The sequence below is a fragment of the Protopterus annectens genome, chromosome 2.part0, assembly GCF_019279795.1.
Source record: "Protopterus annectens isolate FY-2018-M chromosome 2.part0, PAN1.0, whole genome shotgun sequence".
NCBI classification, from domain to species: Eukaryota; Metazoa; Chordata; order Ceratodontiformes; family Protopteridae; genus Protopterus; species Protopterus annectens.
In genome coordinates, this window is record NC_056728.1 from 720,916,040 (window position 1) to 720,943,655 (window position 27,616).

At 37.4% G+C, this 27,616-nt stretch overlaps 1 protein-coding gene and 1 non-coding gene across 4 annotated transcripts in view; both read left to right on the forward strand.

The window, feature by feature from the left end:
* SVEP1 (sushi, von Willebrand factor type A, EGF and pentraxin domain containing 1) overlaps positions 1 to 27,616 on the forward strand; it is a 2,252,988-nt gene that overhangs the window by 892,743 nt on the left and 1,332,629 nt on the right. For all 3 annotated transcript variants that reach the window (XM_044061036.1, XM_044061037.1, XM_044061038.1), the window contains exon 12: positions 26,770 to 26,961. In XM_044061036.1, the coding sequence (XP_043916971.1) occupies positions 26,770 to 26,961 (192 nt within the window). The remainder of the gene's footprint in view (positions 1 to 26,769; positions 26,962 to 27,616) is intronic.
* TRNAG-UCC lies at positions 19,824 to 19,895 on the forward strand. Its single transcript has one exon. It is a non-coding gene; the product is annotated as a tRNA-Gly (tRNA).

Sequence of the window (27,616 nt, forward strand, 5' to 3'; positions counted from 1 at the left end):
AGTTACATAAGAGTTAAACAGTAGCAGTTTTATACAGTCACATATAGATACCAGTACAGAATTATAGGATTATATGCATACTTGGAATACATACATACTTAAACTTAACATTGTAGTTTTCTTGTTCGAACTTAGACATTTTTAGTGGTACAAGGCTGAAAAAGGTAGCATGTCATTCAGTAGTACAATACATATGAGAATGAGACATTGACTATTTTACAGATAGCCAGGTAGTGAAGAGATTGGTAAGCTGGTTAGTCAGGGTTGGTACAGGGGCACAGCCAGTGACTTTTTAGGAATTTTTTGAGAGATGTTTTAAATTGATTAATAGTCTGGTTTGCTGTAAGTTCAGCAGGGAGCCGATTCCAGATTGTTCCAACAGAGTTGCAAAACAATGAGTCACCTGCTGAGTTTTTAGATTTAACAGTTTGTGTCAGTATTTTGTCAGAAGACCAGAGAGTTTTTAGGTTACTGTAAGGGGTAATTATATTTGTGAGTATGGGTGTGCTTTCGGGCTGATGGAGGGCTTTGTGGGCTATTATTGATTATACTGGATTTGAGAGGGAAACTCTAGCCAGCCTAGAGATCGTAGGTTACTACAGTGGTGGGTTCTATATGCTGAGCCTGTGGCAAATCTGGCTATGGTGTTGTAGCAGCTATTGAGTTTATTGAGGTTAGAGTTACTCAGGTTTGTATAGATTGGGAAGGCATAAAGGAAGGGTTGAAAGTAAGTATGTTCGGGCAGTAACTGTCCTAGCAGTTGGGGTTAGAAATGCCTTAATTCTATATAGAGATCCTAGCTTTTTGTTGACTGTTTTAATGGTTTTGTCGATGTGAGCGTCAAACTTAAGGTTATTGTCAACAATCACACCTAATAGTTTTGTATTACTTTCTGGGGAAATTATTGTGCCATTATTAGATGTTATGGTAAATGATGGGAGTGTAGCTTTCTGGGTGGGGGTGAAGAGTAGCAGTTTTGTTTTATTTGGATTCGATAGAAGACGCCTGTCACTGAGCCAGTTTTCTACTACATTGAAAGTATTTTGGGTTAAGGTCTGTAGGTCTAATGGGGATGTGGCAGAACAGATTAGGGTAGAGTCATCTGCATATTGAATGCAGGTTACTTTGTGGATGACTGTATGAAGATCATTAATGAAGATGGAAAATAGGAGAGGTCCTAGTATAGACCCTTGAGGAACTCCAAGGGTGACTGGCAGTAGGAAAGAAAGGCTGTCCTGCCATAGCACAGCTTGTTGTCTGCCACTTAGGTAGGACTGAAATCAGTGCATTGCTAGGCTGTCTATGGCAAGAGGTTTTAATGTTTGAATGAGTAGCTAGTGGTTTACCATATCAAATGCCTTAGATAGGTCAAGAAAGACAGCAGAGGAGGGCGTATTATTATTACAGATTTGATTAATTGTCTGCGAGAAGGATAGAAGGGCTGCGGTGGTACTATGGTGGGGTCTAAATCCATGCTGGGAGGGAGCTAGGAGACTGTGCAAATTGTGGTAATGAAGGAGTTGCTTGTGGACATATGTTTCCATAATTTTAGCCAGAGGGGACAGAATGCCGATGGGCCAGTAATTTGATAGATCAGTGGAATTACCCCCTTTATGGAGAGGAATTACATAGGAAATTTTCCAGATGGAGGGGATATATGCTTCAGAGATGGTTCTGTTAATTAATATTGAAATGGGATATGCTATTGCATTTGCATCCTTTTGAAGATATTCAGCCGGGACTAGGTCTGCTGAAAGGGTGGTGAGTTTCAGTTTCTTGATTAAGGATCAGATAAATGTTGTTGGTACAGGTTGAAAGTTAAAGTATGGGTGGGTATTGGATATGGGGTTGATAGGGTCTAGGTTGTTGGGTTCTAGATGGTTGGCAAGGGATTGTATAGCTTCTGTAAAGAAGATGTTGAAGGTGTTAGCAATATTTTCTAGAGGTTTTTGGAGGACAGATGCAGGGGTAGGAGTAGTAGAATTACCTGCATGGAGAAGATTGTTTAAGCTGGACCAAAATTTTTGTGGTCAATTTTGATGTTTATGTTGCAGGTTACAGTAATAGTCTTTTTTGTCTAACATTATAGACATCTTAGTATAATTTCTTAGCTGTTTATATACTAGTTGATCCTTAGGGTTTTTATTGGATTTCCAAGATGACCAGGCTTTATTTCTATTCATGATTTTTGTCTAGTTTCTTTGGATAGCCACGGTGCTACTTTTTTTCCTTGTTCTGATGGTCCGGGTGGGTGCATGACTGTTAAGGATTGTAAGAAATGTGGAGTTCAAGTATGATACTGCCTCATCTAGTGGGAGTAGTTTTAGTCTATTCCAGTTACATGTTTGAAGTTCTAATTGGAATTTGGTTTGATTGAAGCTCTTATTGTTCCTGATAGTTCTGAAGCTCGGTATTTGAGGGGATATCATGTTTTTGTCTGAGTATATATGTTAGGAGGTGATCACTTATTTCCTCAGGTTGGGTGCCTGCCTTATACATTTGGGGAGGGTTATTAATGAGTATCCAATCTAGTATGCTTTCTTTGTTATTGGGCTTACTAGTTCTGGTTGTGGAGGGTATGACTTGGGAGAAACCATATAGAGTTATGTGGGTAGTAGGGAAGTCTGAGGAGCAGGTGTTCCAGTCTATATTAAAGTCACCTAACAATAGTTTCTTGTGGGGAGTTTATGGACAGTCACTGTAGAATGTCTTCAAGGATATTGGTGTTGTTGCCAGGTGGGATATAAATGCAGCCGATGTTTATAGATTTATGCTGGTTAATTTGTAGTTTTGTAAAGAGTATTTCAGCTTTAACAGCTTGAGGAACTTGTGGAGAGTTGGAAATAGTTACATTAATTGAAGATTTATATAAGACAGCTAACTCGCCTCCCTTCTTTGAGGTGTGCTCCAGTCGTATTATATTGTAACCTGGAGGAGTAACTTCATTGTCAGTGGTGGATGGCTTAAGCCAGGTTTCTGTAAGACATAGTATGTCTGGGGAATGTACTGCTAAGAGGGCATGCAGGTAGTGGATTTTATTATTTAGGCTTCTGATGTTTAGGTGGCAGATGAGGAGAGAGGTAGAGGAGATGTTTAAGTTTTGCAGGCTAGAGGGGATATTATATATTGGGTTGGATGCTTCTGATGGGGTTGGTCCTGGGTTGGGGTGGATGTCCCCATCCATTGTGTGGTTAATTTGAGAATAGATTATTTATTTTTGAAGTATGAATAATAGTTTGTACTAGTGTTTAGTTCTAGGGTTAACATAACTGACTAGAATGAGCTGTTGAGTTATTGTAATATGGGAGTTGGAAGGGAGGGGGAGTAGTGGCTGATTAAAGTTATGTGAAAGGGCATGAGTATTGGTCTGTGATCTGGGGTAGTGGGAGCCTGGAAGGGAGAGACGTTCATAAGCTGTGATAAAATACGTAATTATCAGCATGGGTAAAAGGTAGTAGGAGCGCTTTGAATTGAAAGGTGGGGTTGAGACTTGTAGAGGCATTGAAGAGGTTTTGCAACTTACAATTGTTTAAGAATGGGGTGGGAGGGTAGTAGATGAGGGTAGAGTAGAGAAACAGGGAGGGTGTTGTGGTTAGGGTGGGTCTAACAATTGCTGATCGGTTCTATAATTACGGGAGTGGCAACTGTGGCTATAAATTTAGCGCATCTAGGGGCGGGAGGGACAACTTGTTCATCTTGCTAAGATGGTCTGAGATGATTATGTACTGATACATATGAGAATAATAAAGTTAAGAATATCTTTTTAAAATGAAGGGAATCACGATCAGCTTTTAGGTGAAATCTTTAATAAAGTGCTTTTAAAATATAAATCAGGAATTTATTGCCATTTCTTAAAGTAAAGGGTTTGATGCCCTGAATATGACAAAAAGGTACAAATTATAATGAACAATAGTACTAATTTATGATAAAAATGCTGAAAAATATTAAAGAAATAATATCAAAGAATCAAAATATAGTTTTACATTCTGAAAATATGGGAACATCTCCAAAATTTATATATTACAGAAGGAAGAATGTTAAGGACTTGGTTACAATTAAAGAAGCATATTGTGAAGACATTTAAGCAAAAACAGTACTTATGTATTATTGCAACCACATTTTTGTGGTTGCGAATTTCGCATAGTTCAGTAGAAACAACTACATAAAACCGGTGTCAGGAATGTTGGGAGTTACGTATTATCGAAGTAGCTATACTATTGTGTAGAAAACAGGTTTGCTTCACTTTTGTTGCATGCATTTGAAGCACCATTAGCATTTTTATAGCAGCAATGACATCACTATCAAGAAAATTATTCTTAAGCATCATGACTCTGAGCAAGTCTGTTAAACAGGCAACAGCTGCTTCTACACTAATGTAAAAGGGTATATATGGATCACTGCTGTACTCCAGCTAACAGCAGAAAAGAAAAAGAAGCAGTTTAATTTATTAAAAATGCTATGTACACTTGTGATCATAGCCCACCTCAGTTATCAACCCTGTTGCCTTACAAGGTCTGAACCACAGCTGTACAGCAGTCCAAAATACTTTGAATAACAATTTACATTGTTTAATGCAGTCATTTCTATTGGAGTATATGAAATTTGTTCTTGACAGAGTGAAAGTTTCCTACGGTAACAGGGTGTATTATGTGACTCGGTTTCCTTTTGAGAAATTATCTTATTGAGAAATTCAGCTATTGTCAAGCAGTGCAGCACTGTGGAGTTATAGGAACAATGAGGAGCGTCACCCCCCAAGTATAAAGTTTTACCATTACTCCTCTTCCTGGGTCATACCCACTGTGACAGAGTAAGGGTTACTTCTTTATAGACCCCTTTTTAGGTTAGGAGACCTGTTTCTGCACACACATAATGAATTATGACAGTGAATTATGGCAGTGCGGAAATGTGGTTGCGATAATATGTAAGTACCGAAAAAACATACTTACAATTGTGGTGGATGTTTATAATGTTATTACATTTCTGATAATGACACTACTTCTGCTTCTAATTATGGCACTATTATAAGGAAAGAACACTACATGTGAGGGCCAACTGGCTTAGTTTATATAGCTTTATGTCAATCAAGGCATGCTTTTTATAATGGGAAAACAGAGTAGTCTAAGAAAATGCATTTCCGAGCGTACTTTAGAAATTGGGAAGAAATGTACTATAAGCGCACTGATCAAGCATGCTTGGACCTTTATGAATTTTACTAAGTTTATGTTCAATGTATTAGAAATAGAAGGAATCCTAGAGGTGGATACTGGGAGGAATTAATTGAATTTAAAGAACATTCTCTCCAGTGTAAATGAATATATTTCCAATAATAGTTTATTGGAGTTATAAACTGCCAAATTATAAGATCAACTATGTTTATTACCATTTTTTTATGTATTGATTATTGATGTTTTTCAATATTGTGAACTTTAATAAGCAAGAGATCCTTTTTGAATTATCACTTATGACATAGGCAATCATACATTTTTATAAATGAAAACAAACCATATTGATTTATTTTCAGTTGCAAACCTTATACATCACATATAATGTTTTGTACAGTCATTGTCAATCAAACATTACGTAGCTCATTCAATTCCTGCCTTCCCTTAAGCCCCATTCCTCCTCCAAAACCTTATTCTGCAGGTGTTTCCACGGTTCACATTTCTTCAATGTAATTTGCCTCTACCCTTTTCTAAAGATCCCACTTCCAGTTCTTTTATCTCTGCTACTATTTTCACTACTTCTAGTATGGTTGGTTTAGACTTTGATTTCCATTTTCTAGTCATTGCTTTTTTGGCAGCCACCTGAATTAAACTTAGCAAGGCCTTTTCTATGTCTAGGCAATTCCAATTCTGTATCATAGCTAAAAAAAATAATTTCCTTAGTTACACCAGTTAGCTTACCTGGTATTTTGATAGAATAGTCTGCAGGGAAATTTTCAAGTCTGCCGACTCATTACACTCCCCAAAATATGTTCCCATTTACTTCTTTCTTCCCCATCACATCTCCAACATTTGCAGTCTATCTGAGGAAAATTCTTTGGAGTCTGTTTGGGGTATAAAATATGTATGCATGAACTTCCAAATAAAGATCCTGAATCTTCTAGACTTTATTGCATATTTGGGAGCCATACATATATCCTCCCATTGTTTCTTTGTGAATTGCTTATCCAATCTATCTTCCCAATCCTTTATAACCTACTTTGATTGATTCCTATAGTTCTCATACAATATTTTATATGCCCTACTAATTAACCCTTTTAACAGATGCTTCTACTAAAAACTCTGCCAGTACTGGTCCTTCCCTTAGGACCCCCCCAATTTCTTTCTCTTTGCCTATACTCTGATATCAGTCCTTGATAGGGAAGGCTGTCTCCAGCCTACAGTACAAATGAATTCTTGGCCTCTTCCCACTCTATTACCTTTCCCTCTTTAATTATTTGCTCCCAATACATTGCTTCCTTCGCCAGTTTTCTCCAGTAAATTCCAACGCCCCCTCTTGCCTATTCTCTGTACCCCTAATTGCAGTCATTTTTTATTGGCAGACTCTCCTTTCTCCATTCGCATGTTGACTTAGTTCTTAGAATACTTTCTTCTACTTTATGAATAATAACATTTAGTATGGTTATTATTCTCCTTAAGGATCTGCATCCAAAATTCCAGTCTTTCTTTATTTCTCAAGTTTGCCCCCATGTTTCATCCTCATCCGTTTCCATTTTGAATTATAGCTTGTGGTATGTGTAGGAGCCTTAACTGTGTAGCTCTGAAATACCCCGTTAAATAAGGTAATATCAAACCACCTTTTTCTGTTGAAAGGATCAGCTTATCCACTTGCTTCTTGCCCTTTTCCCTTCCCAGATAAAATCCTTCACCTTTTTTTAATTGCTATGCACAACTTCTCCTCCTGTTGATAAAAATATGCCGGACCTGTGTATAAACCTAAAGGGACTAAAAACATTTTCACTGCTTGAATCGTGCTATCTATATCCAAAAAACAAAGCTTCCAGTTTTCTCAGTTTTTGTATAATCTTTTTAGTCTCTTCCCATATATCTTTAGCTACCATAACAGAATCCTGTTTAACCAGTATTCCTAAGTCCTTCATTTTATCATATCCCCACGTGTGGATACATAGTTTACAGCTATTGCTTTTGTTTTATTTTCATTATTTTTGTATCCTTAAAAGACTTGAAACTGTCTCAAAATGTTCCACAACACTGAAATGACATTTTCTGGTTTTATCAAAAATAATGTCATTTGCAAATAAAGCCAACTTTTCTTGGTTACCATACCAAGAATAACCTTGATTCTGAGTCCCTTGTTTTATCTGCCAGTGGCTCTAAATATAAAACAAATATAAAGCAAATATAAAGCAAATAACAAAGGGGAAATATGACACCCCTACCTAGTTCCTCTGTTCAAACAGAAGTTATCAGAGAGGATCCCCCCATTTTAATTTTGACCTCTGATCCCACCCTACAAAAGGGCCTTACAGAAACAGATGCTTGGTGCCAGAGCCATGGGCTCAAGCTCAGTGCCAAGAAATGTATAGTTATCTAGTTATCCCCTTTGGGAAAAAACATGTACCTGCGAATTACCACATAGGTGGCAGTACACTAAACACCAAAAGTGTGATAAGAGACTTAGGGACACAGGTGGACAGTGGTCTCACCTTCGATAACCACATTGCCACAACAGTCAGGAAATCCTTCTTTGTGGCACACCTCATCACTAAGGGCTTTTCACAGAGAAAAAAGGAGGTCATTGTCCCACTGTACTCATCCCTCATTAGACCCATTATAGAATACAACGCCCTATTTGGTATGTACCTCTCAAGTCATCTGCAACAATTGGAAAGGTCACAGAGATACCTGTCTAAAAGAATCACAGGCCTAAAGCAGATGCCCTATGCTGACCATCTAAAAAAACTCCAGCTATACTCTTGTCACATATCGTCTACACAGAGGCGATCTCTGCTTAACATACAAGGCCATGTCAAACCTAAAGCTGTTGGACATGCTCCACTTAAAGAAATCCCAATCCCTCAGAGCCACATGCTCCAGGGATCTAAACCTTGTCATCACAATGAACAAAACATGCTGGAGGGATAGGTTCCTGACCCAGAGACAACCCAGACTTTGGAATAGACTGCCCATACATGTCAAGCAGAGTGTCTCTTTGGCCCTCTTCAAAAGGAACCTTGACAATTGGATGGGAGATAGGAAATTCTCCCTGGGGATCACGTCAGTAACCCTGCTAGACAGGGGTCCAGGGAAGTAAATATTGTGGAAGAAATAGCCAGGGAATTCTTATGTCTAGGCTTGTATAGGCCCTAGGGCTGATAGCCTAGTACCAACCTATGAACCTATGAACATATATATGTGTATAATCCAAATGTGAAACCAAGGAACAATGCAAAACAAAGCTTTATTCCAAAATTTTAGACAAACTGCACCACACAAACAGGAAAAAACAGAAATAAACTGTTAAAATTCAAAAACATGGAGTTGAGCGCTTTCATCCCCCCTAGGGACTTCTTCAGAACTATTCAAACAGTTGTTCCCAGCATTCTTATAGCATTGCATTTAAATAAACATACCCAACACAACATCAAAAATTACAATTTCCTAAAAACAACCATAGAAAATATTTAAAATTAAAATTTTTTTAAATTTTGAATCACACAACTAACCCCCTAAAAAGTATATATATATAATAAATTGTGAAATGAAGTGGCAATTAATGCTGGATGCTACTAGCTTTTTAAAACTTCTAATTTCAGCTTTTGTGTTACATGCAGACGCTAATGTTTAGCAGGTTGATCTTTTATACAATTGTTTCTTATCATATCCATTTCAACCTAAGTCACATCTCACAAAGCTCTTATTTTAATGAAAACCCTCAAACAAAAAACAAATATACCCCAGAATACCTCCAGAACCTATTAGAAACACACAAAACTTTAGACACTTTCAAATAATGAAGCTGACCTATAATGAACGTTATCCATGCTAGGATGCATTGTACAGCCTGTGCTTCTGTCTGTTGTTTTATCTTTATTTCTCTCCCAGATGTAGAAAACAAATTGAATGCTTTCAGAAAACATTATATTTTAGCCATAGAAAGAAAAACATATTTTGTTTTATTGCCCATATTAGCTTGTTTCCATAGTAACAAGAGAACCAGATACACAGTTGCCTTCAGCTGTAAGCTTCTCATGTTGCACTGTGAATATTTATTTGCAAAAAGAATTGCTTCCACTTAAAATTTGCTAGATTGAGCCAAGGGTCAAAATCCAGTCATTCACCTATGCAAAAATAAGAAAAAGCATATCAGTTTTACTTATATCACACTTTTTTTTCCAGGCCTTCTTTTCTTTTTACATTGCACTGCTTACATTTCTTAAAACTGAACAAGAAAAGAGAAAGAAGAAGGAAAAAAGGGCACCTGTTTACTTTAGAACCCCTATTACACACAAATTTAACTGAAAAAGCTTTGCTGTATTACACACAGTATATGTCTTAGTTTATAAAAATACTGTTAAGAACAAAAACTGTTTTACTTACAGTTACATATTTTTCTTCCTATTTCCTCTCTCCTTAATGTTCTTACATACATTAGTAACATAAAGTATGGCATATGCTTTAGAGTCCCTACAAGTTTAACAAAGTCAATAAAGTCCAATATTTCCAGGTTTGTTCCTCCATATTTCACAAAAGTGGATGATGCTTTGTAATCCCACATGTATTCACTAATTTCCAAGTTTCTGATTTTCTTCCTGCTGATCTTCATCTTCCAACTCCAGTCATTTTCTTTTCAATACTCTCCTAGAGCTTCTAGTCTACTCATTTGCTTTTTTTCTGTCTTGCAAGCATTTTCCTTGGAACATTTAAAAGGGTTTCACTGGCATACTTTCTCTATGAGCTTTATTATCAGAAGATTAATAAGCAGGATCCCTTCTGTTTGATAGCTCACTTTTTTTTAACAAACTTTTGTATTTCCTCCATAGCATGTTCTCCATCAAAAATTACTTTGACCCTCTGGGAAAAATATTTTGAAGATAACTGGATACAGCAGTTTGAATCTCACACCAGTTTCTCAACATTCCCTGATTGCTGGAATAGATTTATTGTTCTTCTACCTGGTGTACAGTGAGTAATCATTTTCCACAAATACTCTGCTCTCTCCAAGTTTTAGTACTTTGTCCTTCTGCTACAGTTTTGTCAGAATCAACTGTTCTGCTGGTAGTATTGCATCTTTATTATTAGAGGTCTTGGCTGCTTTTTCATAGCTAGGTTTGGAGCCTAAACACAAGGTGCTCTTTCAATTAACAACTCCTGCTGTGGAATGATAGTCCAGTTGCTTATTTGTGCTTTATTAAAATGAATGCAGTCTGTTCCTTCCAATTCCTGTTGTTCAGCAGAAAATCTCTGTTTTTTTCTTATACCATTTTTGAAATATCGCTTTTTGAGCAGTCTCATACTCAGCCAGCCTTTTCTTCATTTTGACCTTTGATTTTTCTGGTTTTATCACTTCATCTGAGTATCTTTTTAAAGCTGTTTTCCATTTTCCAGCCTTTTATTATTCGAGTTGATGTAGTCCTTCAGTGTTTCATTTATTTTTATCAGCTGTAACCACATTTGACATATTTTCTCTTCTAGATTACTGGAAGTTCACCAAACTGGAGCTTGAACTGCTTCTAGTTGAACAGCTGCAGGATTATTCCCAGCCAGTGTTTTTCTTCACCTTTTAAGTTGATTTTCTTTCAGGTTATCTGACATTCTTCTTTGCTGGCACCCAGGCAGTGTACTTACTAGCCAGTAACTGAAATGTATCTAAAAAGACAAATTCACTGGCTCTCTTTTCTGAGTATCTATTCCCATACTGGGGTAGATGAAATTAAGCTATCACTCAATGTGCAGTCATCATTTTAGAATTTCCTTCAGTATTGTGATCTTATTCATATTTCAATTCTTTAAACTTTAGTTCACATAATTTGCCTTGTGACTAAGGGATATTTTTAATGCAAGATAAACAAAACCAACTAACATGGCTTAAAATCATCTTTATTGTACTCAAAGAATGATAAAATCACCTATATTGTACTCAGAAATTGATAAGCGCTTCCACGCCTATATGGCATTTTTTCAGACCATCAATGTAACAAAAGTCAAAAAGCACAATATATGTAGAGAAGAAATCATTAATTACAAATTTAGCAGCTACATATGTGGTTTCAGTATTGGTTTTAAAGGAACATTCTCATTAAGACCTAAGCCTTTATCTGCTTGTATTTCAAGTATCCAATCAACTTTGAATGATTCCATGCAATTTTTGATGTCCACTCCTCTCTAGTTAACTTTATATAGTTGTAAAACAAAAAAAAATTAAAGTATGATCATTTCCAGTCGCAAGTACATGTCTATACAAAGCATTCCTTAAATTGCATTTCTTGATATAATTAAGATGTCCTCTAATGCAATCTTTAAGTGTTTTACAGGCTGTTAGGTATACTAAATTATTACTTTTACAATCAGAATAAAAATTAAAATGGTATACCTGACTAGTAGATGGATGAGCATAAAAATTATCACTACATATAAAATTGCACATATTACATGTTCTACAAGTAAAAGTGCCCCACCTATCAGATAAGGAACAGCATTTTTTAAAACAAAAATGGGGAATATCATCTATAAACATTCTACATTTATCTTCTGTCACTAAAACTGGCCAGTTTTTCTTTATAATATCACAAACAAGATACACATCATTTAAGTATGTTAAATTCATTTTAAGTCTTTTAGATCTTATAGTATTTCTAGGGACAATTTTATTCTCAGAGAAGTATGGTCTAGCTAAATCTTCTCCATGTGACAGAAATTCATTAACAGTACAATCAATATCAGCACCAGAGTAACTTCTAGCCAAAAAGTAAGCTTTTGTTTCTTTAAAACTGTTCATAATACTATCATCTCTTTTATTAAGTTTATCTGCTCTATAAAACTTGATTTTTAAGAATACTTTTGTAAATATGATGAGGATGCAGGTTATCTCTATGCAACACATTATTTTTCTTCACTTATTTTTTATATATACTTGTAGACAACTTGTCACCTTGTTTCATAACACATACATCTAAAAACTCAATGCAATCATAACAGAATGTCATAGTGAATTTTAAAAATGATGTGGATCTGTGTAAATAACTAACAAAATCATGCAAAGCTGTAAGTGATCCATCCCAAACCATAAACACATCATCTACAAAGTGACCATAATAAAGAATAGATTGTCCAAAGGCATTACAATCACCGAAAACATATAAAGACTCCCAATGAGCTAGAACCATATTAGCATAGCTATTTGCATACACGTTGCCCATGGTTTCCTATCACATAGTCAAACTTTTACAAGTTCAAACCTCATATGGTCAAGGCCATAAATTCAAATTTGTAAAAGTTCAAGCGTTTGAATGGAAATCTCCAGAAGCAGAGATTTCCATTTTGTTCAATGGGGTGCAATCTCGGAGTTGGTATATTTAAGAAGCAGGGAGTGGGGGTGCAGGGGGGCTTGCCTCCCTGCTTAAAACAGTTCAAACATTACGTGTTCGAAGTTATAAGACTTCAACTATGTGATATAGAGATGTTGCCCATAGCTATGCCCACTTTCTATAAATACATTGTTTCATCAAACAAAAACACATTATTCTCTACTATTATCTCTAGTAGTGAACACATCAGATATAGTTTGTCATTACTATATTGTGAGTGTTTTGACAGAAATAACCTAACAGATTCAATGCCTACATTTTGCAGTATCTGAGAGTTAACATCCATAGTGAAAAAATGAGTTAATTTACACAGCACCCCTTTGACCAGTTAAATAAAGATGAAAGAAAGTGCTTAGTATCCTTCAGAATAGCATTTGTCTTACTTAACAAACAATGTAACATTTTTGTCAACATAAATAGACAGAGACTCAGTATCCCAACCTCGACTCAAAGCAATCTGCCTCATTGGCGTATCTACTAGAGACTTATGAATTTTTGGTTGACCATACAAAACAAAACAGGAATTGTTAGATATTCAACATTAAAAACTTAAATATCTCATGATCTATATAGCCTTCCATTAAAAGATCATGACTAAAGGAAGAAACTTTTTTTCAATAAGGTATTAACTTCAAATTTCATGAGTACTTTATATGTTACAGTATCAGCTAACATTTTAGTCGTGCTAATTAAATAAGCAGAATTATCCATTACTACTACTACTGCACCACCTTTATCAGCAGGTCAAAACTGTAAGTGATGTGAAAAATTCAGTTTGTGTAGTACAACATATTCACCCAGTGTTAGATTAGAAAATAATTTGTTATCTCTACTGGTTATCTCCTTCACAAACTTTTAAATATGCCTCCACCATTGGAGTATTAACTGGTACAAATTCGCTGGATTTTATAACGTAGCCACTTATTGCGGAGTATTACCATATAAGATTTTTCATGAAACATTTCTGACAAAGAGTCTTAAATCGATGAGAACTTCATTTAAATTTGAGTTAGAGGCTGGTATGTACAATAAGCCTTTGATCTAAAGGCTTACTTGATATGGAGAAAATCTCACAGAAGAAATATTTACGATCATGTTTTCTGATGTTTGCTTCATACAGCCATTCTCAGCTCCGGAGGTCCTGCAGCCTGCATTCTCTTTCAATTCTTTCTCTCTTTGGCTTGACAAACAGTCCCTCACATTCTGTTTGCTTTCCTTCACCATCTCTGGGAGCAAAGGGAAAGGAAAGGGCTAGTTTTTTAAAACACTGGGATATACGTTTGATTTGTTCTGATGAAATCCATTTATTGAGATTGGATAAAAGCCCTAGACAAGTAAAAATGAAGCAATTATTTTATTCTTTTCCTGAATTTCTGAAAGTTTTACAATGGCATAGAAGCTGTGTTATTAACTTTTTGGCAAACCTTTATAAACTGAGATTGATCATAAGCCAATACAGAGAATTTTAATAAATCATTGCACAAAGCTGCCCCACAGTTGTAAAGAATGTTATAAATTTGAGAAATGTAATATGTAGGTTGCTTACAGTCTAGGAGGTCAGCTGTACATTAAGTTATCTCCATTCTTACCTTTAGGATCACAAAGGGTATCTCTTGGGAAATGGGGTAAATGTTAAATGGACTATTCCACAACTGCACATGAAGGTATGGAAGCACAGAGAGTTTTGAAAGCATACTGAAGAACACCTAGAGATTATGTTTTTAAAGGAAGTTTCCATGAAAGATTGGCTTGGGAGAACAGTCTCATTCTAAAAGATATACTGCAGTAATAGACAGTCAAGGAAGAGATATACTATATTTATTTTCTCTTATTTAATGAATGCAAGTTAAAATGTTTTGGTCACATTCTACAGTAAACGCAAGTAATAAACCCTTTGAGTTGAGTATAACTTCCTTACCATATACAATGATAAATTAGGCAGTTTTGATGCAAAAACTGTGATGTTTTTGTGTTTTATTCTGTTGATAAGGATGCCCCCGCTGAATTTTTTTTTGGATCTCAAAATCTCTTCCATGACATCATAAAAGACTGAACCCACAGTATCTCAACACCTAAATTAATGTGTAGACTACTGACATGGTAAATTTATCAGCAGGAGTTTCTTGCATCCTAGAAAGACAAGCTATAAAGTAGGCCTTGCAGTTCTTACATCTTAACTTGAGAAATAACACATGATGATCTGTTAGTGACACTACAATGTAAGAAAGAAGTTTTTCTTCTAAAGATGTAAGTTATGTTTCTTACCCACAGTGCTTTGCAATTTATGTAACTCATCACTAAAACTTACTGTGACATCATTTTGTGGGTATTGCTATAGAGAAACCCTGAGTAAATATGGAAATTAAATAAAGCAAATAACACACTACGATCTTCATTTTTTACAAAACCAGTTGCAGCACTAACATGATGAATATAACTCAAAATTAAAGTAGTTGGACAATAATGCTGTTTCAAAGCATGTACAATACATTTTAAAGGAAAACTTCACATTATAACTAAAAAGTTTTTTTTTTTCACTCTATCTTTGTTTCATGACCAATTTTAATACGTAAAAATCACTCTAAGTGCTTAATTTATAATTTTAGCCTGTTTTCCACAATATGGCTACCAATGGGGCTTGATGTACCAATGTGATCTTATTCTCCCTCAACCCTTTCTCTTTCCCATAATGTTTTGTATGACTCATGCCAGACAAAAGGAAGTAACTTTGAATTCCCATGCCATTGACATATAATGGGATCTGTGAGGGTCACTGTTATTTTCTTTATCTTCTGTAAAAGGACTGTGTCTGTTTTGTCTCTAATCACCCTCATTTATGTTTTGCTCAGACCTTGTTGTACACTATACTTAGAAGTTATCCAGCTACAGCCAGAAAAGTAACTAAAATGCAGGCCTTTGTTCAGGGTTATCTTTTGTAGTCTAAAAGGAATTGATTCTTTTAGGGTCTCTCAGTGCAGTGACAGTTTTAATACCTATTAAGTAGTGTGGGGGGAGGGGACTCTCAATTTCTCTTGAACTATAAAAGAAAACACTGAGCAAAGATCTGCAATTTAGTTACTTTTCTGGCTGTAGCTGGATAACTTCTAAGTATAGTGTAAAACAAGGCCTGAGCCAAACTTAAATGAGGGTGATTAGAGACAGAAACAGAAAAGGTCACATCTACAATATCCACTGAAAAGGCATTAATAGTAGCACCAGAACATCTGATTAAAAAAGGATCAAGTTACTGACATGACTACCTACAAAGTCATACTGGTTAGGATCAATATTTGTTGAAATCTGTTTTAGCCAAATAGTCTCCATAAGCTTACCTATTTAACTCGTTAAGCTAATTGACTAATACATTAAAGGATCACACTTGTCTCCTTTTTAAAGACAGGAATATTGTTGGCTGTTTTCCATGATACTGGAACATACCTACTTTGTGAGGAGTAATTGAATAACATAGTCAGCAATGAAGTAATAGTAGTTTTAATATTCTTTAATAATACCCAAGGAACATCCAAGGCATCCATGATCATCTCTTTATTAATGCATGGGTTCTTCTGGAAGTATTAAGAAAGTCGTATATTAACTTTATTACTATTGCAAATATTCCCTCTCTTTCCCATTTATGCACCATGTTGTAGATCGGGCAACAAGCACCTTTCAGCACTCATTGTTTCTGTAATAGTTATGGGTTTTATTGGGGTCAGGTTGCTAGCCCAAGGCACAACCCTCCTCAGAGAGTGCACCACACACATTCACATGTACACATTCACACCTAGGGCGAGTGTCCAATCCACCTACTGCATGTCTTTGGAGAGTAGGAGGAAACCAGAGCTCCCAGAGGAAACCCATTTGAATGCAAGGAGGACATGCACACTCCACACAGAAGGCACCCCAGCTGAGAATTGAACCGGAGAACCTCTTGCTGAGAGGCGACAATGCTATCCGCTATACCACTGCCCCACCCATTGTAGATATTGCCAAATGGATTTTATAAATATTAGTAATGGTGCCCCATCATTAAACATTTCCCATTGCACCTAAATTCATTGTTGATGTCATTTTTGTGGACTGTTAAAATTTATGTTTAAAAAATGCCTTTTTATTGCCAGTAGTTGTAACAACCAAACAATTCTCATATAAGGCTTTACTAGTACGTGTTTCCCTGCTGATCTTCAATGAACTTATTTGTAACATTTCCTTATTTCTTAGTCTGGGTAATTTGTCATAAACTCCTCAGTAATGCCTTTCATGGTTAAGCAGTTTGGAAATATTTCCATTTTATAGTGATATAGTCCATTTAGTCAGAAATTATGACTTTAAAGAAATCCAGTGGTTTTGAAGTGAAACTTTGTGCATATTAAAGTTTTGGATTAAATACCAAAAAACAATAAAGATTTTGTTTTACAAAAATTGATACTGCTCCATCATTTTATTTTCATTACCTTTATGATACCAGATCCAATGGCTTCCTAGCTAAAATCACATAAAATCACATTATAGTTATAACTAACATATTAGGTTTCTCATAAGTTGTGAAGAAAATGAAAACACTGTCATCTGTTTTAGCATGTCTGGCAGGACATTTGTGTATATTTACAGATTAACTTTTATTTATGCCACCATGCCTTAATTGTGAAAATATAAGTATGTTTTAAAATGTTGACTATTTCCCTGTTTAAATGGAATGTGTAAGGAATCTGTCAGTGTTTTGATACTTTTCTAGTTGCACAGGTTTGTGAGGGAGATTCTAAAGTGCAAACTGTGGAGAATCAGCTGAACAGTGGGTGATGTCATTAGAACATTTCTGGCTGCTAGATGACTGTTTGAACAGCTTTTCGACAGGAAATAAGAACTTTTCCAAACAGTTGACTGCTATTTTTAAAATAAGCAGTTGACACTGCTGAAGTCAAATGCTGTGCAGTTTGCGAAGAGCAACAGTCAGTGACAGCGCTGTGCAGTAAATGGAGACCCAGGAAAATATCACCAAAAACTGTAAGCCTGCCTTTTCCTTGCTATTATGTGTTAGATTAGATCAGGGAAAGTATTCTCTAGTTAGATTAGGAAAGCTTAGTTATTAAGATAGAGTTTTTCTAAAATGATGGACTTCTATCCTACAGTTTAATTTTATATTTCTGGTGATTGAATTCTAGTCGTTATTGAAAGCTATTGATTTACATTGTTCTAGTCATTTTACTTATTATTAACTGTTTTTCATTACTTAACATTGTGGCTGGAAATCAGTGTGTTCTTTAGAGATTACAGAGTGCTTATACCTGTTTGATACTCCCCAGATCAGCTCGAACAGCTGGACGCTTCTGGTCATAGCTATATTTATTTTGATACTTAGTTTTTAATAATTGATCACTCTTTGAAGGATGTGTAGACTTGTCTGATTCTGGTGGCAGCATTGCTATTTGTATTGGGGAGGGGGGACACAGCTGGAAATCTGTGTCATGCTTCCCATAAATGTTTGAGTATGTGAGATTTAAATTTGTTTTGAGTGTGAGTGAATCAGAGGTCTTAAACAGGAACACATTGCTCTGAAGTATATAATAAGGGATTGCATTTGGGATGGACAGAGGTGTATAGTCCAGTGCCAGGAAACAGAGCATGTTCCTGTTGTGCTCTTAAGGGAAATTGTGGAATTTTATTCTTGCATGCTTTGTGCTCTGGTGTTTTCTGTGATGCTCCCACACTGGAGTCAGTGATGAGGATCGAGACTCCTACAGCCAAGTGCACCTCCAGGTGTTTCTGCATTTACCTCATGATGCACTTCTAGGTATCAAATATTGCTTGTTCATATTTGCATTAATAATTCTAAATCCATGCTACACACATTGTATCAGAATATTTTATCTTGAAGCATACATGATGGCAAACACAATTGTATTGATATTTGACTTCTGTCAATGAATGTTTATTAGAACTGTAAGGTGATAACTTCATTTTTTAAAGGGTCAAGCCACACCCATGGGGAGTTAAAGGTAGACACTCAAAAGACCAACCCGGTATTTAAGTGGTGGGCATCACATATTATTGGCAGCTTAGTGGGGTATTGGCCAGACGTCACATTAATTGGTGGTAGTCCGGTGGGGTACTGGCCGGACGTCACATAAGTATTTATACAATTTCAGTTGTTTTGTTGTTTAGACTTCAGGCACTACAAGTAACCATAGATAAATCTTTCCTTCACAATATCTGTACTAATATTGGTGTCATTCTTGGCTCTCAACATTGTGCCAACAAATTAATGGACAAAGCAAAAACATATTATGGAAAAAAAATGACTTCACTTTTAAAATACTTTTACTAACTACTTAAGGAAGGACAGATCAAAATATTGAGCTGAAATTTGTGACACCCATAAAAATTATAGACAAATGACAGTCATTGTCTCTGTACTCTGAGATTTAATAAAGATGCTGTAAACAGTTTAACTCATTACCTCCACTGATGCTAAGTTTGTACTCAACATCCAATGGCTGAATACGGAGCTTTTTGACAAAAGTTAAGTTGAGAACATTTGCTTGACATGTGAGGACATATCTGTAGAACCATAAGGGCTACAAAAGAAATGCATGTGGTACAATTTCCAACACAATATATTACTTACGGTGGTAATATGCATTAGACTGTGAGTCTTAAAATGGATTTTTTAAGTTACAGCAAACAGTAAGTATTAGTTTGCAATAGCTCAGAGTTCACTTAAGCTACACCTATACTGTCAGCAACATTTTGTTCATCGAGATTTGAACTTTTATATGAAACTTAGCAGTTCTCTTTGTGTGCTTCTTTGTTCAGGCATTTCAAGAAATATTAAAATTATGACAACATAAATAAATATTATATGAGCAACAATATCACTTCAGCTGCACTAAACAGGGGAAAAGTATCAGAACAGCTGTATTTATCTCATGTCAGATTTAAGATGGAATCTTTCAATATCATGTACATAATACTTTTTTTGTAATTATTATTGCAAATATGAACAGACAATATTAAATGCATAGAGGTATCAGTAGCATGTAACTACAGAACTTAGTGCAAGTGTTGCTAGGCTTTAGTGAGTTAACCTTGAATTATAGAACCTGTTTCCTCTCTGGACAAAATTATATTTGCTTTTAACAGATATTGGTTATGGCACATCCTTCCCCACAAAAATGAAAACTTAGAATGAGAGTGCATTACAAAGCACCAGATTTGACTATTGGTATTAGTAGCCATTTGGAAAGTTTAAAAGATAACCATAAGTTAATAAATAGTATTGGTGGTATAGTGGTGAGCATAGCTGCCTTCCAAGCAGTTGACCCGGGTTCGATTCCCGGCCAATGCAAGAAATCTGTACATTTAAGCATTTTTTCTAAATCCTGCTGCAAAGACACACAGCATATTTCCCCCTCCCCCCCAAAAGGAGAAATAACTATCCCAGCAGAGTGTAGCCTCCCTAACATCTCAGATGCCCAGGTGAGAGCCGCCCTCTCTAAAGCTAAAAACACAGCATCAATGGGACCGGATGGTGTCCCGGGCTGTGTGCTACATGAACTCCAAGAGGAACTAAACCCACACATAAGGCTGCTGTTTAATCTTAGCCTTACCACAGGATACGTACCCAAAGAGTGGCGTACGGCAACAGTGGTCCCACTTCACAAAGGCGGTGCTTCTACGGACCCTGGAAATTACCGCCCATAAGCCTGATGAGCCTGGTCTGCAAAGCTATGGAGAGGATCATTATGGAACTCATAAACAAAGACATTGGGGACCTACAGACATTGGATCCTACCCAATTTGGCTTTGTCAAGGGCAGATCCTGCCTTCTGAACTTGGTCGACTTTTTTGAAACAGTCACTAAGGCCATTGATGAGGGTAAGGCAGTTCACACAGCCTACCTTGACCTTGCAAAAGCCTTTGACACAATACCCCACTCGGGCATCATAGACAAACTCACCAGCTTAAATGTAAACCCATATGTCACAAGATGGGTTGCAAACTGGCTCAAGGACAGAACCCTCAGGGTCAGAGTTGCTGGAGCTATGTCAGACTCTAAGCCAGTCACAAGTGGTGTCCCACAGGGCTCAGTCCTGGGACCCCTCTTGTTCGGCATTTATTTTTCCAAGGTACAGGCAAACATAGGAGGATTGTGGCTGACAAAGTTCGCAGATGACTGCAAACTGGGCGCCATAATTGATACTCCAGCGGACACAAACATCCTTCAGAGAGGCTTCATAGAAATGGATAATTGGTGCCAGAGCCATGGCCTTAAGCTAAACACCAAAAAATGTATAGTCATACCCTTTGGGAAAAACAAGGTACCGACAAATTACCACATAGGCGGTAATCCATTAAGTACGGAAGAGGTAATCAGGGACCTAGGGACCCAGGTTGACAGTAACCTCTCATTTGACACTCACATTGCCAAAGTGGTTAGGAAGACCTTCTATATTGCCCACCTTATCATGAAGGGTTTCACATCTAGATCAAGAGAGGTCATTGTGCCCCTGTACTCTTCTCTTATCAGGCCAATGATTGAGTACAATGCCCCATTTGGGATGTATCTCACCCGACACCTGCAGCAGTTGGAAAGACCCCAAAAGTTCCTCACCAAGAGGATAAAGGGTCTTAAACATATGTCATATGCTGCCCGACTGAAAAACTCCAGCTCTATTCAGTCGCATACCGCCTACTCAGAGGTGATCTGTGCCTGACGTACAAGGCCATGTCCAATCCTGAATTAATGGACATGCTCCACCTCAAAAAATCCAAATCCATCAGAGCCACGAGAACAAGTGACTTAAACCTCAACACAGAAATAAATAGAACGTGCTGGAAGGACAGATTCATAACCCAGAGGCTCCCTACACTCTGGAACAGAATCCCAGTCCATGTTAGGCAGAGCTCCTCACTGACTCTATTCAAGAGAAATCTCGACGAGTGGATGGGAGATCGTAGGTTTACCCCGGGGGTCATCTATTTGTCACTACTAGACAGAGGCATAGTAAACTAAACCCTAAAAGGGCGTAGTATTCTCATCCTAAGGGGTAGTATAAGCCACATACACTCTGGCTAGGCTTATAAATGCCCTAGGGCAGATAGCCTAGTACGAACCTATGAACCTATAAGGAGACAGAACTATCCACAAAAGTGTGATGTCATATATTGTACATGCAATTTGACTTTCAGATATCTGACTTTCATTAAGTTTACAGAAATCAATTAAGTCATGCAAAAATGATGCTGAAATGATATTTCCCACAGGATCACCTGGTTAGTAGGTACATGCACAAACTAGACCAGTACATCTATATGCTGTGATAACATGTAAGCAAGGGGATAATACATTGTTTAAATTGTGTTGCAAGTGATGAAAGATATGTCACAGAGCCCTTGTTGATGACCTTTGTTTTCAACCCCCCCACCCACCATGTGTGATATGGCTTGTGAGAAAGCAAAAGCTGAAGCATATAATATAGTGGGGTAAGAAGTAAGCTGAATCAGTGAACTCTTTTGATATCTAAATACATCAGGGGGGACACTGCAATGCAGTCTTGAAATCTGTAGCAAGATTTATGTGATGTGTGTATAACTCTGCAACATGGCATTTGCAAATACTTGGATTGGACTTACATCATGAAAGGACTTTCCATACAAGTTGCTCCAGAAGCAGAGGGGTATGGTGGAGAGTCAGTTTAGGAAGTCACAGCAGCAGCAACAGAGGTAGGTGCAATGTATTACATCTCTGACAAAGAGGCAGTATCTAGTCCACAACTATGGGTTATAACAAAAACAACACAGAGTAAAGTGACACATAAATTATCACATCCAGGTCATGCAGAGTAGTACATAGACTGCCCATACTGTACTTCAGAAATAACTATACCCATGCAGGTTGAGTGGGGGGTAAAATCATTACCACTTGCACAGGTAGTTGGGGTGGGCACATTGACTGATGACTGCAACACTATGAGTTGAGTTGAGATCATGTGGGATGAACACAGTAGCTATGTACTCTGGGTGTTTGTGAGGATTCAGGGAGAGAATTCTTCAGTGGTAGGGTTGAGCTACCATTATGTGACCGTTGTCTTGGCCTGACATGCCAAAGCTTGATGTGTTTCCTGGCAGGGCCAGGGGGGCAGTATGTAACTATGAGCATTTACTCTAACATGGCCTACTACGTACTGACTCTGATGAGTACTGTTTGCACTATAACCTGTGTGCCTACATTTGAGTGAGTTGACAAAGTGAAGGAGTAGCTGTATGTGAATGTACTCATGCATGCTAATGAAGCCTCTCAAGTGATGAGTCAGAGGAGTACCTTCAGCCACGACCTGTATGAAGCCAAAACTAGATGTGGCAGGCTGTGTACTGAAAGGTAATTGTGAGGCCGTGTCTTCAAAGGTCTCAGTAGTCTGACTTGGACACTTTGTGTTTGAAATCACCACTATCTGACCCACCATTTGGCAGGGAAAGCATAGCATCTGGAGCTACTTTGCTATTGTTGCAAGTTTTCACAGCATCAGTGGAGCACACCAACAATCTCCACCATGCAGTGAGTACCATACGATTTCACTAGGATCACTGACTTGTACATCAGCCGGTTATCATCAAGTGTTGCTGCAATATAATGGATAGCCCCAGAGTCATGGCAGTATATGGCTCCTCTCCATTTCACATCTATTCCCTGGTGTGAACATCTCCTCTTTCAGAGACTGCGCATTTCAGATGCTGTGTGGACTAGCGACGCAGATGGAGGCTGTGAAAGACACTCAGGTAGAAACTGTCTTTCATGCTCTATTAAGACTGAATGCTCAGTCTGTATGCCTACCAGGGCCTCTATTATGGCAGATATTAGTGACCCTTCACTCTGTAGTACTGCAAACAGTATCCCAGTGTCATGTGACCATGCCTTTTGCATGCTGCTGTCAATGTCAGCCACATGTGCCCTTCTGACAAGAACCCTGTGTTGCCCTGTTTTGCTGAACCTTCACCAGTGGAACTGATGAAAAGATGAGTAGACATAATGCACACTGTTATCTTACTACTCATATATCTACATATGCCCCTTTGGTATACACATTGCTGCTCAGTAAAATACGTACATACCTTTTCATGTAGGTTGCTACAGCTGCAGATTAGAGATGCCTGGAAAAACAAATATACAAATGGTTCTTGGTCAGTGCCCCCATTCAAATGCAATGGAGAGATCTAGTATAGCCACTCATATCAATTACATCTTGAATCGGTCCCTGACAAATGTGACCCTGATATGCTTGTCTGGTGAAGCTTTGTCCGTGAAGTGCATTCCATGTGTGAAAAGGTGCTACAATAGTAATTGATTCTTTTGCATGGTGAACTTTTCTAGGCATTGCCTGCCAATAGTGGCCGTCCTAATATATTTACACCTTTGGGCAAAACATAGCATTCAATGCATGTGTATGTGGTGAGGTGACAATCCCCCCTTTATACTTAAACACAGCCTCCCCATATCCCTCCATTTCTGTAATGCACTATGGCCACAGACACCCATATTAATTTATACACCTGTGTATCAATCTCTGTTAGTGCTATGCACAGACGTCCTCATTACAAACTGTAACCATGCATCAACATGTGGTCCTGGCATCCCAAAGTCTCCCTGTCATGTCCTTCACAAGGTTTCCACTGTACATAGACATCCCCAACCCCCAAATCACAGGCAGACAGGCAGACAGTGAAGTGTAGTGCCATGCCTCTGAGCTTCCAGTTACATGTACATCACAATGTCTGTTTAATGTAGCTGAAATACTCCCAGGTGCTTCTTGTTCTAAATTATGTACTTTGCCAGGTTGGAGTCTCTCCTTAATTCTATAAAGCCGAAATGTCTACAGACAGCCCTTGAAATTCCTGTATTCCACTGTTTCATGGTATTGAATGACTTTGTGCAAGATGGTGGTGGCACTTTATATCACAATAACAAGGGCTAGTTAGAACTGTGCTTCTTCTAAGGTTACTTAGCACCACTATTTCTGAATTGCTGTCATATGTCATAAGCTATTATGCTACTCAATATTCAGACATGCTAGCAATAGTCATGCACATCATGGTGACCAGGATATGTGACAGGTATGCTCTTACATGCAGCAAATGTTCACCCATAATGCCATGGTACATCTCTGTAAAGATATAGTAGCCTGACGCGTACACTATATTCCATGACGTGATCTAAAACCATGACTCTGTGGGTATGGACCTACCATTTTGCTTCTTCAGTTGACAAGACTGAATAGCTTTAGCTATTTCAGGACCAGTGAAATGAAGAGTTTCAGTACAGTATGGTAGGGGAAGACTGATTTCCTTGTTCTTCCTACACAGGAACTTCTTAGTGTGCCTGCTAGGGCAGTATGATGAGCTCTCATGGAATACGGATGCATGCCATGAGCTTTACAGGATGGTGAGTGATGCCATTGCATCAGCCACTCTTTTGAGCATTGCCAGCATTGCTAGAGTGACCTGAGATGGTATGACCTTGACTTGCTTTGACACTGAGAGACAGTGGTTTGTGAAAGACAGAGGACAGAGATTATATTTTTCCTCCAGTACTAGTTTGTGCTGGTATCTTACCTGATATGCATTTATATTTAGGTGTGCATATTCTGTTTTGCAGTGGCAGGTAAGCAGGAACTGAATATTGCTGGACCTTACAGAAGGCAGAAGCAACTATTCCAGCAGCAGGGGTATATGCTGTCTCTTCCAACTCTGTTCAGCTGCAATTCTGCTGCTAACATGTGTGTGTAATAATTCCTTCCCATTGTGCTGCCCTCCTGTAGGTCCCATAATGGTGGAAGAAGAGATGAGGTGACACACACGTCAGTCTGTACTACCTGAAGTATCCAGTGCTGGGTCAACAGTGGGTTCTGGGGCTACCTTCCAGCTAGAGGATGGCAGTTTCCTTGATGGAAGTAACCTGTAGAGATATGTGGTACTTTCCATGGCTAGTTCGTTGGATGAGATATAGACTTTTTTTCTCTGAGTGCCTTGGTCTCAGCCACAAAGGCTGGTGGTGACTAAGCTGCAGTGGCAGTTGGCTTCCTGCCTTAATGATGTGGAACACCTTCTGACACAATTTATGTGGATTGGTGATCAGCAGATCCCACCATCAAGCCACCAGAGGAGTAAACATCCCCTAACATAAGCCAACTAAGTGACTGATACCTGAGCATATCTCTCAACTATGCAGATTTTCATATAATGTTCAGATTTTTGCCTCAAATTTTTAGTCTGTTTCTCATAAATGTGGTTTTCTGGCAAGTCACTAGCAAGTCATTGAGGATTGAAGTCAGAAAATAATGCCAGATGTTTGAGTTGCAGACTTCATCCCCTTCAGAAAAGTCATGCTTATGTAAAACCTGTTATTCTATCAAATTTTCATTCACTAAGGATATACCTGTACCTCCACTAGCATTCCATAGTATTTGTAATGAAACTTTAACACAGATTTTGCTGAATATTTTAGGATTTCATTGCAGTGTCCCTCCTGATGTATTACATAACAGAAAAGTTCATTGAGTTAGCTGACTTACAACCCCACTAAAATAATAGTTTCACTGGTATATTGTACCTGTTTCTGCTGGCATCCATTGCAGCAACAAGTATGAATTGACATTTCTAAACAAGTAAGTGATCATGTGGCATTTATTTTTACATTATCATCAGTTCAATATAATTTTAAGTGTGACTATGGTAACTTAGAATGAACATCCAGATGGTGTTAAACATAATCTTTATGAGTTCATGTGATTTAAAATGGTCTTATTTTTCCTTTAATGTACTGAAATGATGATTTAATATTGTTTAACTTCAGTAAACATCAGTAATTGTCATTATGGTTAAGATTATAATGACCACACAGGAAATGGTGACAAGTCTGCATAACATATACAGGTAACTTCAAGCTTTACTTTTTATTCCTTGTATCATACATAGTCAAATGTCTGCAAATTGCAATTATTTTTGGAGTGCTGCAATTAATTTATATCGTGTCATGTAATCAATTCCTAAAATGCTGTTCTGATATCAGGTAATCAGTATAGCTTCACATGTAATGCATTCTTAATGTTTTATATTCATGTTAGCACTTATTTCTAGAACATTAGTGTTTTCTTTCACTGACGTGTTACAATAACCTTACCGGCATTTTTTGCCTCGTATTAACATCAGATTGTAATTTTTTGTAGATTCTGCTTGCAATATCCCATTTACCCCAGTAAATGGAGAGTTTGTCTGTCAAAATGAGGAGGAATTTGTCAACTGCACCTTATATTGCATGGATGGATACGGCACTTTGACAGAATCAGCGCAGAGTTACTACTGTGCTCATGATGGGGTCTGGAAACCACCATTTTCTGCAGAATGGCCAGACTGTTCTTGTAAGTTTTACAACAGGAAATATCATATGTGTATACTTAGGTGCAAAGTTATTTCAGAAATTATATTATATATTCTCAAGAAAGATATAGTGAAGTAATCAATGTGCTTTTTCAGTTGCAATGTTAAAAAGTGGATGGGGTATCACTACAAAACATTCATTAGTCATAAATGGTTAAAAGTTTTCCTCTATATAATATGACCTTTACAGCAAAGTCACTACATTTGTTTGTTTAGAATTATATTTATATGGCATCAGATGATCTTTCCCTTGGTTAGTTGGTTTATATTTAAAAAACATACTGTGCTGCTTCAGACTTCAAATATCTATGACTTAATTTAAAATGTTTACTATATTTCATAGACAAGTAGCAAGAGATAATGTCATACAGTTTCAGTGTATTAAAACAATGACAAGAAAGCCGGTTATAATGCACAGGTATTTCTCACCTATGTGGCAAGATATTTAAAGGTCACTGTACAATGCTTAAAACATAATAATTGCACCTTACTTCAGGATATTTAACAAACAACGGGTGGGTTGGGGAGGACATTACAGGACTGAAAGAAAGAAGATGGATGTGCATTGTGTAACAGATGACTGAGTAATGCAGTAAAGACATGGGAAGTTAGAGAGAAAAAAAAAAATAACTAATG